Source organism: Pinus tabuliformis, chromosome 7 (genome assembly GCF_031772625.1).
Source record: "Pinus tabuliformis cultivar Carrire ecotype Pingquan chromosome 7, CPIR1, whole genome shotgun sequence".
In the NCBI taxonomy this organism is placed as follows: Eukaryota; Viridiplantae; Streptophyta; class Pinopsida; order Pinales; family Pinaceae; genus Pinus; species Pinus tabuliformis.
Genome location: NC_142293.1, coordinates 1,092,979,707 through 1,092,998,227, shown reverse-complemented (window position 1 = coordinate 1,092,998,227; position 18,521 = coordinate 1,092,979,707). Strand labels below are relative to the sequence as shown.

The following is an 18,521-nucleotide window of genomic DNA, read 5'->3' as shown; positions in this document are numbered from 1 at the left end:
GGCTCCTTACCCCTCCCTCAACAAAACCCCTCTTTCCCCTGCCCCTCCGCCGGCATCCCGGGTTCCTTCGGTCATACTTCTGGCTGCTTCACTTCCGTACCTCCGCTCTCAGGCCACCCCTCCGTTTCTGGCATTTGCGGACCCTCCTCTTCACCCCGATTCCCGGCACCGCTGCAAGCTAACACCCCTCCCTCTGGTCGCCCCCAAAGCAATCCCCCTCCACGGGGCCCTAAACGGAAATACAAGTGCTTCAAATCAAAAGAGGACGACGTCTTTCTCAGATTGGAAGAGGACATTCGCTGGGGTGAGGCCATGGATTTTGCTGATCGTGTTTTGGTCGGGCGCATCAGGGGCCGAAGTTACTCGGCAGCACGCTTGAAGACATGGGCAGCTGAAGTTTGGGGCCACCATTTGGTGGATATCCCCTTTGTGCAGACCTTCGTGCGGGGCTGGTTCGCACTGAGATTCGCTCGTGCTGATCATACCAACTGGGTTCTGTCCTCCTACTGGCACTTTGACCATGCCCCGGTGCTACTGAAGAGATGGTCTCCTTTATTTGACCCTGAGACAGAGCAGATAGGCATCAGACCGGTATGGATTAGGCTTCCAGGGCTTCCACTCCAGTACTGGTCAGAAGACATATTCAAGAGGATAGGCAATGCCATCGGTACATACATGGGCTACGATAAATCCTATCAGCAGACGGGTATGATGGCCTATGCCAGGATACTCATCAACCTGGACACAAGAGGAGGACTGCTGGAATATATTACCATTCAGTGGAGGGATACAGAGCGCAAGCAGATCATAGATTATGAAGGCGTCCCATATCGCTGCCGCAGGTGCCATAAAGTGGGCCACTTATATAGAGATTGCCCACTCCTCAAGAGAGCGATGTCGAATGACAAGGAAGAAGCAGTCTCTCAGCCCCAGGACAATCCCCCTGAGATGCAACCTACCCAGCCCAATGGGGATCAGGATCGCACTCAGAACGTGGAGGAACCTCGGAGCAACACTGAGACAGCAGACATTGCTATGGATCCCTCTGATCCACTTCCTGCATCGCCAGCACCTGTGCAGCCATCGACTGATCAAGCAGGCTTGGAGCATACGGGTAAGTTTTCTATCCCTTCTCCGTCATCTCCTCCTTCATGCATGTCATTGGGCATCTCATCTCATAATTATATTGGCTCTGCATCTATCCCTGCTAATTTATCCTCTGCATCACCTCCCCTGAGTTTCCACACACACACTTCTCTCATCTGCTCCCTTCCATTCCCTTCACCTGTGGCCCCTCCATCGCGAATCACTTCGACTCTGGCTACCCTATCCTTTCTTTCGTCTCAGTCCTCCCCCCGCTACTCCCTCCGACCCCGCCCGAAGGACAGAGGACCGGATGCTGTTGGCCTCGACCTGGCTAGCATGCCCATGTCCCTCAAGAACTCCCGTGGTAGACCCTCTCGCATTACCAAGGCAAGGCACACTGCTGATGAAGAAGTTGCCCTCGGGCGACAGCAGACTATTTTCAGGGCCCTTAGAGCGAAGGATGGCCCATCCCCCTTCCCCTCATGAAGTTTCTCTCCTTCAATTGCCGGGGGTTTGCTAGTTTAGCCAAAAAACTAGCGCTTAAGAGATTACTCTTATCATCTCAGATGGATTTTATATTTCTACAAGAAACTCTCTGTCAAGCCGAACCCCTCATCCATACTCTCTCTGCCTGGCTACCTTCCTGGACCTTCCATGCACTGGATGCGTCCGGACGATCAGGGGGCTTGGCCATTGGGGTCAATAACAGAGTTGCGGAGGTCAAGAACATATTTGGAGGAAGAGGTTTCATTGGACTTGACATTAGTGCACATTCTGCTGTAAGAGACATTAGAATTATCAATGTCTATGGCCCTTGTGCTGACCGTGCCAACTATTGGCGGTCCTTACTTGAATCCGAACTCTTCCAAGCAGACAACATTATTCTTGGAGGGGATCTCAACTTCTCACTCGGATTCAGTGAGTCATGGGGGCACTTTGCCCAGGTCGATACCCTAACAGATACTATGTCCAGCCTACTAGAGGATCATCACTGGGTGGATATACCGTCTGCTAGACTTCAATATACATGGTCAAATAACAGAAGTGGAGATCAAAGCCTTGCAAGGAGACTCGATAGATTTCTTATCAAGGAATCTTTGTTTAATAACCTCCCCAGAGTTCGTCAATGGGTTGGAACGGGAGGCATCTCAGATCATCGGCCTATTTTCTTAGAAGCTGAAGACTATTCCCACAAAATCAAGAGCCCTTTCAAATTTAATGCCTCTTGGCTTCAAGATCCCTCTTACATCCAATTGGTCCATAATTACTGGCAATCCAATGTCATCAGAGAAGGAGAGGACATCTCAGTGGGTTTTGTCAGGAAACTTACAGAACTCAAACAGATCACCAAGAACTGGGCACATCAAAAGCGCATTCAAGATAATCAGACATTAAAAGAGGCTGAAAGGGTCATTGCCGAATTTGAAGAATCGTCAAATGGGACTTTCCTCTCCCCTGAAAGCAAGGAGAATTACACCTCTCTTATTACAAAACGCTCCCAAATACTGAGAGAAAGGGAAGAAAGCTGGAGACTTAGAAGCAGAGCTATTTGGCTCACCGAAGGGGATGCTAATACTAAATTTTATCACAAGTTTGCAAATGGCCGGAAAGTTATCAATACTATCTGGGAGTTAAAGAACGATCAAGGGAATCCTGTTACCTCACAGAGGAACCTGGCCAGGCTGGCCACTGAGCACTTTAGAGGCATTTATAAAGCTCCTGTAGAAGCTAATATCTTGGAAATCATGAGAGTGGCCGAGCTCTTCCCTAGATACATTGAACAGGAAGAAGCTGAGGAACTACAGAAGGAAGTGACCATGGCAGAATTGGAGGCTACACTGAAATGGTTCAAAAAAGATAAAAGCCCTGGACCTGATGGATGGACCATTGAATTTTACCTCGCGTTCTTTGAACTCCTGGGTAATGACCTTCTGGAGATAGTAGAAGACAGCAGAAGAAGAGGCAGAATATCCTCTGCCATTAAATCCACCTTCATTGCTCTCATCCCCAAATCAAATGCCCCGAGCACCTTTGATGACTTCCGTCCCATATCCCTCTGCAACTGCCTCTACAAGATTATAGCCAAGACCATTGCTAATCGCCTCAAGCCTATTCTATCGCATCACATATCCGCGGAGCAATTTGCTTTCCTTCACCACAGACAGATCCACGAGGCCATTGCCACTGCCCAAGAACTCATGCACACCCTGCAGATCAAAAAACAAAAAGGAATGATCCTTAAAGTGGATTTGTCCAAGGCTTTTGACAGAACTAACTGGTTATACTTAAGGCTGCTGCTCACTCATCTGGGATTCCCCTATGACTTCATCAAATGGACTATGAGCTGCATCACTGATGTATCCTACAGTGTATTACTTAATGGGGAAGCTACCTCGTTCTTCACTTCAGAGAGAGGACTCAGACAGGGTTGTCCGCTCTCTCCTCTGCTGTTTTTACTTATTATGGAAGGTTTGAGTAGAGTTATCTCAACTGCTCGTGACAGACAACACTTATCTGGCATTAAACTTGCGGATAATTTCTACCTCACCCATCTATTATTTGTTGATGATATCCTGATTTTTTTGAATGGCAGTATTGGGGATTCCACTACCCTCCATAACTCCATTCTTCTCTTTCAGCAAGCTACAGGTATGAAGATTAATGATAATAAATCCACCATCACTACTATTGGTTGCTCTATACATGAAACAGCTTATGCTATTCAGCGATTCCCTTTTATCAACTTGACCCTGTCGGATGGTATAAAGTATCTTGGTTTCAGACTGAAACCTAATGGCTACAGAATTGTTGACTGGTTATGGCTCATAGCTAAGGTGGAAAAGAGACTCCAAGTATGGTATCACCGATACCTCTCCCGTGCTGGCAGACTGATTCTCATTAAAGCAGTGATTGAAGCCACGCCAGTCTACTGGATGGCTCTCACCTGGATACCTAAGGGCATACTGAACAGGTTACAACATATTTGCAGCAGATTTCTATGGAAGGGACATCAGCCAGGCAGACTATTTGCTTGGGTTAAATGGGACACCATTGCTAAACCCAAGCGCTGGGGGGGATGGGGTATCAAAAGGCTCGACCTATTCTCCAGGGCACTGGCTGCCAAACTTGGGTGGCAGCTCCTTACCACTGATGGACTTTGGACTCGGGTAGCATATACTAAATATATCAAACCCCTGAATGTGTTGGATTGGATTTGCGCTCATCATGGAACAAATCATCACATATCCATCATTTGGAAAGCTGTCATTGGTACCTTACCTCTGTTACGAGAAGGATTAACTTGGCGCATTAAGGCAGGCAATGCGGTCCGCATAGGTCAGGACCCATGGGTCGGATGTGGAAACACTCATAGACTATCAGCCGGACTCATCGGGCATCTTAACGACAGAGGTATCATCAATATCATGCATATCGGCGACCAAGCAAACTCCTCCTTCCTCCATCAGGCCTGGACCAGCGCGCAAGCATTAGATATTCCGGCTCAGTGGCATAATGAATGGACAGAGTACACGGACGCGCTCACACAAGCTCATATCAGGCTCACTGAAGGACCTGATGAAATCATATGGGCCTTTGCTAAGCATGGAGCATATGTCCCGAAGCTTGGCTATCTAAAACTCATGGAGCCACACAAACCTCAGAATATCCACCCCTCATGGAAAGCATTATGGAAGCTCAAGTCAGCCCCTCGCACACGATTGCTTATGTGGAACATTCTGTTTGATAAAGTACCAACGGGCACTAATCTTATGAAGAGATCCTTTCACGGACCGTTCCGCTGCCATCTTTGTCATGAGGAGGAAGAAAGCACTGAACACCTATTCTTGAACTGTAGCATTACATTACAGTTTTGGCATGCCCTCATCACTCACCTCCCGCACTTGAAAAATTGGCAAGGCAACAACATAATGGATGCATGGGAGAACTGGAATCATGACCACTCGGGGAAATCCATCAATATCCCGCTGCTTGCATGCTGGGCAGTTTGGATTGCCCGGAATCAGGCTATCTTTAATCTTAGAGCCCCTCATTGGCCCACAATCCTTCACCATACTATTGCTGATTATAACATGATACCAGATGATGAAACTTCAGGCCCTGTTCGCATCATTAGACAGGTGGATATTGACAAATCGAAACCATGGGCTTTTTTTGATGGCTCGGCACAAGAAGTGGGTTGTGGAGGAGGAGCAATTCTTTATCTCAACGAATCACACTGCTATAAAATTCAAATTAATTTAGGCAGAGGCACAAATAACTATGTTGAACTATGCACTGCCAAGCACATCATATACTATGCCATTCAAAAACAATGCAGACATCTCCAGCTGTTTGGAGATTCTAAAATAGTATGCAATTGGCTGACTGATGCATCTCATTGTCATGCATTTACGTTGAGACACATATTAGATGAGGCAAAGAGACTGACTACTTCCTTTGAATCATTTGTTTGTCGTCACATCTACAGGGAACAAAACACCATCGCTGATCAACTCTCCAAAGAGGCAGCGCACAGACAAGGAGATAACTGGCTGATACAGGAGGAAATCGAGGGGTCCTACTATCAGCATTACCACAGACCTTTTGATGATCATATGGATGATGGGCTATAAAAGCCCACTACAGACTTTTTCTTGTTTTTTGTTGTCAATAGCCTGTATATATTTCACTATGTCTAGTTCAGTACAGCACTATACTTTTGTTTTAACAGCATATATATGGCTCTCTGCGTAGAGCAATGGCTTCATTTTTGAACACTGCTAGTGTATAGTTTTGGACTGCTCCCTGCGTGGAGACAACTTGCTTTATTTTTTATTATCTGATTTAGCAGACTATGAACTTGACAGGCACAGCTGCCTCTATATGAATGCTTCGGCATATACAAAATGTAATTTCTTAACTCTAATAGAAATTACGACTTTTTCCCAGGGGAAAAAAAAAGAGGCAATGCATAACTATTTTAAAAACCTCCTCACAACTAGGGAGAAGCAAATGGACAACGCTGATTTTCTTCAGCAAATTAGCAGCAAAGTTAGCAAATAGCGAAACAATGAGCTTAAATAGGAGGTAACAGCAGAAGAAATAAGGGAGGAAATTTGGAGCATGCATCCGAAAAAATCTCCAAGCCCCGATGGATTCACCATTTCTTTCTACAAGAGCCATTGGGAGACAATTAAAAAAGATCTGGTCCGAATGATTACGAATGTCTTCAAGAAGCACAAAGTGGGGGAAAACACCAAAACTTCCCACCTGGCCCTCATCCCCAAAGAGCCTAACCCTATCTCTTTTGATAGATTCAGGCCAATTTCTCTATGCAACTCCTCATATAAAATCATCACTAAGATTTTGGCAAACCAATTAAAAAAAATCCTGCCTTGTATCATTTCGGAAAACCAAGGGGGCTTCATCCCAAAAAGGCAAATAAATGAAAATGTGATCCTCATACAAGAAGCCATTCATAGTAGCATCCAAAACAATGAAAAAGGTATGGTGATAAAGTTGGACATGGCTAACGCTTTTGATCGTGTTTGCCATCGTTTTCTTGTCGCAGCTCTTCAAAAGTTTGGTATCTCCCCAAAGTTTATTAGGATCATTGAAGCGTGCATCTCCAATCCATGGATTGCAACTTTAATTAATGGAAGGCCTAGTAGATAATTTCGCAACACTAGAGGTTTAAGACAAGGATGCCCGCTCTCCCCCTTTCTTGACATCATTATGGTAGAAATTCTTAGTATACAACTGGAGAATCAGAGAATCAAAAGGGAAATTACTGGTTTCAGAATTGCTCAAAGGGGTTAAAGAAATTAACCACTCTCTATTCGTTGATGACACTCTCTTGATTGGGGGTGCCTCTAGTATTGTTGCTAGAAGGTTCAAAAAGGTGTTAGATGACTTCTTCGCTGCCTCTGGAGGCCTTTTGAACAATAAAAAAATGTAAAATATACACCTGGAATGTGCCAAACAATATCATGCAAAGGATCTCCCAAATCTTAGAAATCCTAGTTCAGCCAAAATGGAGCCATTTCATATATTTGGGGTTACCGTTGGCCAAAGAAGGGATAAGACAGAGACTTGGAACAAACACATCGAGAAAGTGAGAGGGAAAATCCAAAGTTGGGGAATGATGTGGTTAAAATTGGCTGGTAGAACCATCTTAATCAAATCTCCCCTTTTGGCTTTGCCAATTTATCAGTTTGCCTTAACTTTGGCTCTAGCTAGCATTCACAAGCAAATGGAGCTTATAATCAGAGGCTTCCTTTGGCGTGGTGGGAGGCAGGACTCCAAAAAGTTCAGTTTGGTTCGGTGGGATCAAGTGACTCTTCCCTTTGAATATGGAGGCATTTCCATCTACCTCCCAAGCTTAACAAGCAAGGCTCTTGGCATTAAGCTAGTCTAGCGCATGCTAAACAGGCAAGAACAGTGGTTGGGAGATGCCTTAGCCAGAAAATATCTCAACGAGCAGAGGTCCTCATTGATAAATGAGTTGATTTCGAAGTGTCCTTGTACCCAAATCCGGAGACTTATTAAAAAACCATCCCTTACATTAAAGATCAATTCTCAAGAAATCTTAGAAACGTAGAAAACACTTCTATTTGGAATGACAAAATTATGGGGACATCTCCTTTAAAAGGAAATCACAATTTGAGAGATCTCCAAGTCTAGCTGGAGGAGAAGGGTATATCTTCCTTATTCTCCATCTCGGAGTAGGATGAAAATAGATGGATTTCTTGGAAAAAGCCCCCTCTTTCAAATTACCTTTCTGATCAGTGGGAAGAGTTAAAGGCTCTGCTCTATGGCTCAGGTCCGATAAATAAAAAGAGTAGGGATAGTTATATTTTGGATCCTAGTGGAGGATTTTACTCTGTCAAATCTGGATACAAATTCCTCTGAAACCATAGCAATTATGATAATTGGAGCCTTTGGCCAGCAGTGTGGAAGAATGCTTGCCTTCCTAAAATCAAGTTTTTCGTTTGGACCCTGCTGAAAGGGAGGATTCTTACAGCCGAGAATTTGAGGAAAAAAGGAATCCATGGGCCTTCTATGTGTGTTCTCTGCCAAGAAGAAGAAGAGAGCACCCAGCATATCTTTTTGAACTGCGCTATAACTAGACAATGCTGGAAGCAAATTATCAACCCCCTTGATTTGAATATTGACTCAATCGAGCAGCTGTCTCCTTTACACAAGAACTTGACCCATAGCTACCCTTATGCCAAGAAAAATAAGGCTGCCATCATGAGTGTCTGGAAGTGTCTCCCCTCCACTCTTTGCTGGCACCTCTGGTTGGCAAGAAACAAGTGCATCTTCAAGGGCAAAAAACCTAGCTCAGGTTCTATTCTAGCTAAAACTTGGGCCCAAATTGCGGAAATGATCAACTCCAAAGGTGTGCCACCCACGGATCAAACCAGCTGGAACCAAGTTGAAAAGGATTGGTACAACAAAATTCCCATGGATGGTCCAGTCAGGAATAATATACCAAAGACGGTTGGAAACAAACATAAAAATTGGAAGCTTCAGGGCAATGAAAGGGAAATAGAGGGATGGATCAAAAATCAAAGAAGCTACATCCTCTTCTTTGATGGAGCCTCAAAGAACAACCCTGGAAGAGCTAGGGCAGGTGGACTTATCCTGGATCAGCAAGGTGAAACAGTTTCCATGTTTGAATGGGGGCTGGGGACTCTATCAAATAACAGGGCTGAGGCGTATGGTTTACTTATGGGCACCAGCATCCTCACAAAGCTTCAGGCGAAGGATCCAATCATTATTGGAGATTATGCTATCATAATAGCTGCCTTGGAAGCTGGAAGAGATTTCAAAAATCAAGCCTTGAACAAAATTAAGCAAAGAATTAATGATAATGTTAACCTCCTTGGAAAAGTTGTCTACAAACATGTGTTAAGAGCTCATAATCAAGCTACAGATGTCTTTGCCAACAAGGCGGTGGACAGAGAGGCAGGGACAGCCAGAGAAAATCACGATGTCTATGAAAAACCAATACCATAAGCAGCCCCCAAGGGTGATCTGGCCCATCATACAAGACCTGGGAAATTACAACACCCATTTTAAAAAAGGGGATATCAGTACAACATAGATTTAGAAGGTGATCCTCCCTCATAAGTCTGACATGAAAAACACAGAAAATCTGCCTAGAGCTGAGCGGAATATCTTCTCTGTTCAGGAATGTAGGCATTGTATCTTACTGCTGAATAATTCTCACCCTCAAGACAAGACAACAGTTGGTAAATGTCTCTTCAAGTCCAGGGGTTCTCATTTTGTCACGAATTGTCATGATATCACTGCCAGGATGGTTCACGAGGAGCTTCACATCAAGGACTATAAGAACCAGCTTGGGATAAGGCTTCCACACAAGAAGATTCATCTTAGCAGCGATAGTAGAAAATTTCCAGGTCGCAGTGTTGGCTTAAGGTGGTCCGGGGAGTAACAACAGCCCCCTCCCTTCTCTGAGCGCGGGTAGAGGTAATTTGGTATTGTTTTTCTTATGGTTCTGCAAATTTTCGACTAACCTCTCGTCTGCCTCTGTGGTTCCAATTAGAGTTGTGGACAGGGTGTCTCTAGTCTCTCCAGCTGTGCTCAGTTCCGCTAACCGCCCCCATAATTTCTCTTAGCCTCCCCGACGCTTCTCTTCCACTACTCTCATCGGTTTTGTGGGCTTTAGACATAGTGCTCACTCCCTTTGGCTGGCTCCTCTTTGTTGTCTCATCCCTTCTCCCATAAGCTCATACACCCACAAGCATCAGCTTCAATGCATCTCTAGTGACGGCCTGAGCTCCAAGAATCTCTCAGGCAAATACAGGCTCTTGAAATAGAGATAAATTCCTGCCACGATCCTGAGAAGTGTTGCCTCCCACCCAATCACATATAGAGATCTTCAGCAACAGAACACCAATAAGGATAAGGAGAGCATCTCCTCTGCCACCAATATGTCGGGCAATCCCTTGGAATAGATCGAGAATAATAATAGTTGTGTGCTCTGTCGGGCTAACTGCTTCATGATTGGGTGTTTCATCAAAACTCTTAATGAGCTCACAGCTGAAATGGAAAATGAAAACAAATCCAAGAAGAAAAAGTTTGAGAAGCAGAAAGTTGAGATCGAAGGGCTTAAGGAGAATTGTCAGCATCTTGAAGAAGCTATGAGCTTCATCAGGACTCTGAATCAAAGTGAGCAAGGCGAAGCCTCGACCAAGCTCAACAACAAGAAGGATAAGCCCCCTGAGGATTTGGTCAATCAGTTTTGGTGACCTCTTTGTCAATGTCTCTATGCTCTGTAAATTTTGTTTACTGTTAGGACAGTTCATCCGTCAATATGGCTACTATGTATTTCAATTTCTAAGAAGCAAGACCAGTGATTTGGAGGATGGGACTACGCTCCCCTTTTGCACCTCCCTCACCGATCTTCCCCTCTATATATGTACTGGGACCTTGTCCCTCCATTGTGGTTTTATAATATAATAGTACCCGACCTTGTTAAAAATAAATAACAATATGGGGGCTACATGGGCACAACAATAACAATAAGGGGGGTACACTAGTATTGTAGGGACCTAACAGTGTCGGACACTGGCCACACGAGAGGGAGATACAATCAACATATGTAGATAATCGATCTATATTGGCAAATAACAATTTTGATGGATCGGAGCACCTTGGATTGCCACGAGTCTTTTGGACATTCTCCACTCTCTGGAACACCTACACAAGCATCTCATCGCTCTCGACGGAAGAATGAAGTGGCTTGAGTGCCATCTTGGTATTCCCCACATAGCAAGTCAAACTTCACCAGCCCTGACAACTTTCATTTCGCTAATAGTATTTGATTCAAACCCCTTAACATGAGGCATCACTATTTTGAAGCATGTTCAAATAGTTGTTGTTTCTTTTGTAACTGGTAAATCAAGCCCACATATTTTATATAGTCTACTTGTTTTTGTAACTTTCAAGTTTTAGCTAACTTTCACTTCCTTATGGAGAGTCTATATTTGGCTCTTGTCCGGTCACCCTTGCTAGAGATTGACTTAAATTTAGAAAACTGCCATGTAGCTCCTAGATTTTCCAGTTACTGGAATTTACCCCACAAAAAAAAGGAAAAAAAGGCATAAGAACTTGGGAGATAAATCTCAACCTTCGATTTGTGAATACTATTGAGAATATTCCATGGAGGTGAAACCCTTACCATCTAACAAATAAATATTGATAATTAAATTAAAATTCTAGAAGCCATATTCCAAAACAGACACACCTACTAGTGTGATAAATGATAATAATAATTTAAGATAAAGTTATATTTTAGCTAATTTTTATGATTTTTTATTTTTTTATTTTATTTTAGCAATGTGAGATGTATCATGAAGTGTTTTTATACTTATTATGAATTGATGTCTATCACTATAACTAATAATAATTTCAAATAAAGTTATACTTTTACCATAGGCATGTTTATTTTAGAATAGGGCATCCATAATTTTAATTTAACTATCAATCATTATTAGGTGGATAGTAGGGATTTAATCTCCACATAATATTTGAGAATATTCTTATCAGTATTTACAAATCAAAGGTTGAGATTTATCTTAAAAGTAGTTATGTCCTTTCTACCCTTTTAATTATTTTAGTTAATTAAAAAATACCATATGGACAGGTATCATATGAAATGAATTATGATTTTTTTAGACATGTGGTATTGATATATCGTGGTACTGGCTCATTGTATTATTACAAAGCGGATTTACAAATTAAGAATCTCCATGATAAATTGGAGGATGTATATATGTTTAACCTATATATTAATGCATTTCATAATTAATAATAATTTAAAGTAAAGTCATAATTATGCAGTGTTTATTTTTGAAAAAGAACTTCCATATTTTTAATTTAATTATTAATAATTATTAGGCGAATGGTGGGGATTTAATCTTAATAGAATATTTTTAATAGTATAATCTTAATAAAATATTTTAGAATATTTTTAATAGCATTCACATGTCGAAGGTTGAGATTTATCTCAAAAGTAGTTATGTTAATATTCTAGAATATTTTTAATAGTATTCACATGTCAAAGGTTGAGATTTATCTCAAAAGTAGTAAAGTTATTTGTGAGCTTTTAATGAATTGATTAATTAAAAAAATATCATATGTTATGGTTTTTTTGAACATGTGACATTAATAAGGCATAGTATTGGTGCATTCCTATGCTTAAGAATCTTATTACATGTTTTTAAAAATGCATATACGTTTAATTCATAGATTATTATTTTTTATTATAATTATTAATAATAATAATTTAAAATAAAGTTATAATTAAGTTAATTTTTACTTTTTGTTTTTAATCTTGGCAATGTGAGATGTATTATGAAGTCTTTTAATGCTTGTCATGGATTGATGTCTATTTGTATTTAACCCATTCAATTTTTATGGCTATGGATATGTTAGTTAATTAATTATTTTAATTAAATGGGTAGAAAGGGCATAACCACTTTTGAGATAAATCTCAACTTTTGATTTGTGAACACTACTAATAATATTCTAGAATAGTTCTTGGAAGTTAAATTCCTACAATCAGTTAATAATTATTGATAATTAGCGAGGATTGTTTATTTTGGAATAATCCTTCCATAAATATAATTTAACGAACGCAACCATATAAATTAAATGACTAGTAAATGTTGATAGATATAAATCAATAGTAAGCATCAAAATACTTATTTCATAATACATCTCGCATTGCTAAAATTTAAAATATATATATATATATATTAACTAAGTTATAACTTTATTACCAGCCTAGATCAATCTTAACTGTGGATCTATCAAGCATCATGAAGGATCAAATCTCTCAAGGTGAAAACCTCTTTTTTTAGTGCGAAACTTGAGTTAAGGTTTGCACCTTGAGAGATATGATCCCTTTCGGCATTGATAAATCCAAACTTAAGATGGATCTAGGTTGGTTTGGATAATTCATGGCCCAAAGGAAAATTACAAAGGAGCCTTCACACCTTTCAGTAGGCTATATTACATAAGAATACCATTGGCAAAACCATGGGCTGTCAAAATTTGGAGCCAAAAACCGCTAGCAGTAACTTGACATTATGACTTCAATTTTACTTGAACTACTACAAAATATTTATAAACACTCCAATTTTATTTTTTAATCTTATTTTTTTAAACAGGAAGGAGTAAATATAGATTATATTTAAAATTTGCACGTGGATGTGGTAAGTACATCAGGAGTTACATTGCTTTCGCCTCATAAAATTCTAAAAAGGCTAAAAACCATCCTCCTCCTAATGTGAACAGGGGGTAAAAGGTCTAAAACTAAATCTTCGAGTATTTATTCTGCTTCCTTGGAGCAAGAGAAAATTTAACAAATTACTTGCACAAGAAAATGCAAAACCAAAACATTTCTATAAATTGCCAAGAGGTGGCCTGTCGCTTGACCTACGGGAGGCAAGATGGGTCTTAGGACTAGAGTTATTTCTACTATGATCTTTCATGCTTCTTGTTACTAGTGGGGAGGAACATCAATTTTTAAGCACCTCTGAATAAGAAGGGGAACAAGATGAGGACTTCTTCTTAGCCACCTTACTAGATTATTCATCTTTCAATGCAGGAAAAATGTTTGTAGAATTTTCTGCAAGAGTTTTATTTGGAGATTCCTAATATGGGTTTTCTTCATCTTTAGAATTGGGAGAGGTTTTTGGAACATGATTATTGTTTATTGGCTAATCCGCTTGGTCCTCGAGATTCTCGCCTTCTTTATCCGGAACAATCAGGACTTCAAGTCTACTTTTAAAAGGGTTGGGTTGATGCTTAGATTCAACATTCCATGATTGTTGCTTTTTATTTCCATGCTTCCTATATTTCCTTTGAACAAGATCGAACCCTTACATAGTTTATACTTTCTCTTCTTTAGGAGGAGGAAATGTATTTGGAGAGCTTCAAGAAGTTGAAACTTTTGGACAAATTTTCACAAAGCGTCCATACTCATGACACAAATTACACTTGAAACGAACCTATTCATAATTTAGAGCCTGAAGATGAGACCAACTATCCCGATTTAGCTAAATCTCCTCAAGGATTCCTTTTGAGAATTCGATTTCAACACAAATTTTGGCACACGAAAAATTGTGCCCGTGTTCCATATCACTCGAAATAAATCGACCTATTTTATCTCTTATAGCCTTAAAAATGCCTTCACCCCAACAAAGGAGAGGGATAAATGGAAGTCTAATCCACACAGGTCGTTTTGAAATTTACATCATGGGATTAAATTCTAGAGACAAATAAGTGTGACGATCGACAATTGAGCCACAGCAAGGGGGAGGGGTACTATGAGGAGCCCCGGGAGAAGAGTCTGAAACCCACTTCCCCTGGCCAGTTGCAGGCTCTGGGCTACCTTAACACTCAGGCAGAGAATTATGGAAGAGTGACACTGTATGAATGGCAAAGATGGGATGTTGAGCAAGGTTTGATGAACCTAACTTTGTTTGGATGTCAACAGGGCTACACTACACAGGTTATGGCTCAAGCAGCGAGAGGATGAGGGCGTGGTAGGAGAGGTCTGGCCCCCCGGACAGACAAGGGGTCGAGCACGTCGGAAGCTCATAGGGGTCGTAAACCTATCGAGCACCTCATAGCAAAGGTTGTAGCGGCATACCGAGATGGGACAGACGCAGGAATTCAGAAGCTAATCGAAGATTGGGAAGCGGAGATTAAGCAGGAAAGTGAATCAGAGGAAGAACTCGACAATTGGAGGTCGTTGGTCCCAGACCCAGGGAATACCCGTGGGAGAATCACTTAGTTTAAACACACCCTTTATCTGTATTTCTTAATGAAGATGGAACAAATCTCTGTGGGGATGGCGATTATAGTGCAGGGCCTGCCAAACTATAAAAAAGATATGGAGAAAATTCTCTTCCAGTTTCACAAATAGGACATCAGGATGGATCGAATCGACCACCACATCCCTTGCATTCTGGAGTTGTATGGAATGCCAGGGGTGATTGTCGAAGATCCTGCTCCTGTTGCTTCTGTCTCAGATGAGCAGAAAGACTAGACTCCCCATGCATAGTTTTTGTTTATGCGGTTAGCTTTTAATTTTCCTGTTGCATATGCTAGTTTTTACAGTTATGTAGTATCTGGACATGAGATTGAGACTTATCTAGCTTGGCTAGAAAGACTGAAACAATTCTATTTTTGGATGGCTTATAATGCTGACCAGTGGCCAACAGACTTGGTTTCCCCTCGGGGCAAGTTGAGGCCACCCGGTCAACCTATGTGGTGTAAATTTGCCTAATATATAATAGAAAATGGATGGATCTGCCAAGCTTAACAAAAAAAAAATACCATGGGAAAAACCATGGTAAATTGACTCCATGATTTCAATTTTACCCTAAGTCAGCGAGTTTGTGTTCATGTTCGAGTTCAACGACTTTAAAGTTCGACAAAAAATTGACAGTTAAAATTTTGAAAATAAATTTTGGTATTTAATTCGACATACTAAAAAATCTAAATATATATATATATATATATATATATATGACAACACATTTAAAAATTAAAATATTTTTTAACATCCATAGGTTAGTTTTATATATTTAACTTGTTTATATATTTAACTTTTGAAATATTATACTTCTATTATAACTATTTATAAATATATCATTTAAATATGTATGGTATAAATAAAAAATTAAGATACATATATAATTAAAAATAATAAATAAAAACAGAATTTAAAGATTAAAATATTTTTTAACATATATATATTTTGTTATATATTTAAATTTTATATTTTACTCAAATATTACACTTCTACTACTTTTTTCCCAAGGAAAACTTGTAATTTTATTCAATAAGGAACAAAATTACATTTATGTAGATGCTAAAAAGCATTCAATCATATCATTCAATCATATCATTGTATTGGTTTATGCCCAAAAAAGCATTCAATCATATCAGTGTATTGGTTTATGCCCAAAAAAACAACTAAAAAAAAAATTACATTTTTGGGGCTAAGTGTGACGACACTTAACTACCCTTTTATGTCTTTCTTTTTCTCAAATTTTCGCCAAACTCCTTGACTGGGAGTGGCAGTTACAATTGCCAATTGATTCTCCCCCACCTTCAAGGAGACTTCTTTATCTAAGTCCGAACTCTCAGATGCATGGGATCTTTTAATGTTTCTAGTTTCCTTTTCAATGGGAGTTTTATCGTTCTACTGTGTTGGAACTTATGGCTTTGAACCATTGTTCCCGGTTGGTCGACCCCTCCATCCACTAATATTCTTTATCGATTCTGAACATCCTTGTTTGTAGAATTCTCCAATGTTTCTTTGTCCTCTTCTTTTGAGAGATGTTTCTCTGGAAATTACCAACCCTTTGGCTTTTGGGGTTGTTTCTTTTTTCTTTTTGGATATTTCTTTGCCCATGGACATGTATTTTGTAAGTGTCTTGTTTGAAGATATATATGACATTTGAATGCTTTGATTTCAAAATATAAAGGTTGGGTCCACTGAAAAATACTATGAATCAGGTGAACGCGATCAGGTAAACCTTTATTAAGATCTATGTCTACACAGATCGTGGCAAAGATAAAAAAATCATTTTGTAGGTCCATCCAGATCCACCTTTATGAACTTCCCCATTGTATTTCTAATTCCTTATAATACTTTGTAATGCAAAAAATAAAGGGGGAGGTTATGTAATATAACCCAAACCGACATTTTGGAAACCACCATTATATTGGCATCAAAACCGAGAAACCATGGGGTCATAAAAAGACCTGCATTAGGCCAAAACCATGGACCCTCTTTTAAGGAGAAATCCATATCCTTCAGTGCATCAAATTGTATAATTAAAAAAACCCTAGAGCATAAGTGAACATCACAGTTTGAGGTCTAATTGGATAATACCCACTAATGTAGATCCTTCGATTTGGGCTAGTATTCGTTCATCCACAAATAATTGGTCAAGATTGGAGGGTGTTGAAATGTTTTTTAACCTTTAGAAGGTTAACTTCCATATATAGGACCTAATCCATCTATTCAATGATGTAAGGTCTAGGGATATTGAGTATTGGATCAAATTTATTTTGTGTCTCAACCTTTCTTTTCATGGCATCTTTAAATGAAGTTGGTCCCTTGGCGTTACTAGTTCTAGGAATGCCTCCCCATAGCCATAGTTATGATGATGGGGGAATTTCATTTAATGATGTAGTAATGCAACTAAATGGAATATTTTAATGATTTACCCACATAATTCAAACTTTTAACTTCATCAGTATTCCTAGCTTATCTTTGACCTTCTACTTCAGATCTGGAATTAGATCCACAACCCAAACCCCTATAAGAATTTATTTTACATCTAGAGTTTTCACAAAAATTTGAAAAGGTACCTCCATATCCATATTTGTTTGATGACTCTCGCAACCAATCGATTTTGGGTTTGGATCCCCCAACTTTAGTGCTTCCAGCCCCAGATCGATTCCATGGGGCGTATTCTTCATAGCAACCCATGCCTACAAGTCTACCCCAACCACTTGATGAATACCTTTCCACTATCAACATCGAAGGGATAATACAGTTTCTTTGAGCTACATAAATGACTATTGGAAATGAAAAGCACAAAACTACCCTACCCATATGGCCGCCATGTAAAGACAACTTCATCATCATGTGGATCTATGTCCATCTCGCATATCCAATCGAACGTATAACCCTTGATTGTTTTAATCTCGACGTTACGTGAAAGTCGAGAAGCTAAGACATATTTCCATCGTAAATACCTTCGAGTTTTTTGACTCAAATACAACCACGACTCCCCAAATAGAAACTTAGCCAACCCATCTCCTTTTGCCATCAGACTTGCGATTACGAGGGGCTAGATCTAGACTGCCTCCCCACCTTTTGTAGAGTTCTCCAAGGTCCCTATCATCAGTAGTGTGCAACTTGGAAACCATGGAGTTCAAAACCCTAACACCGCTCCACATCGTCATCGCTCTCCCAAAGTAGATAGTAAATTGTTATCTCCTTGCCCACTTCTACTAATACTATAATTGATTAAATGCGTGATATAAATAAATAAATTATATATATATATATATAATTTAATAAACAAAAAATTAATATATAGTCAAAATTTTAAAAAGCAAATTGTGTATTGGATTAACCCTGTCTATGGTTTTGGGTGGACACTCCACCCATCATTAGGGACCAGAAAGTTGAAATATGATGAGAGTGAGTACTCATCAGTCTTTAAATAGGCCAAGAGATTATAATATCATCAAGAGTATAATAAATTATTACATTAATAAACAATAATAATAAAAAGTTAAGTTGATGGATAATCAGCTTCCCCAGGAGCTAAGTTTATGTTTATTTTAATGTTATGTCCTTAAATAGG

At 40.0% G+C, this 18,521-nt stretch overlaps 1 protein-coding gene across 1 annotated transcript; it reads left to right on the top strand.

Annotated features, from left to right (window-relative positions):
• Positions 1-1,652: 1,652 nt before the first annotated feature.
• On the top strand, positions 1,653-5,720 carry LOC149251366 (uncharacterized). The gene is made up of 2 exons (XM_089453864.1): positions 1,653-2,932; positions 3,680-5,720. The coding sequence occupies exons 1-2, from the start codon at positions 1,653-1,655 to the stop codon at positions 5,718-5,720; spliced, it is 3,321 nt and encodes a 1,106-aa protein (XP_089309990.1).
• Positions 5,721-18,521: the final 12,801 nt, after the last annotated feature.

Coding starts and splice junctions, on each gene's coding strand:
- LOC149251366 (XM_089453864.1), top strand. CDS start 1,653: ATGGATTTTATATTTCTACAAGAAACTCTCTGTCAAGCCGAACCCCTC. Junction 2,933..3,679: donor TTGGAGGCTACACTGAAATG/GTTCAAAAAAGA, acceptor TTTGAATGGCAG/TATTGGGGATTCCACTACCC.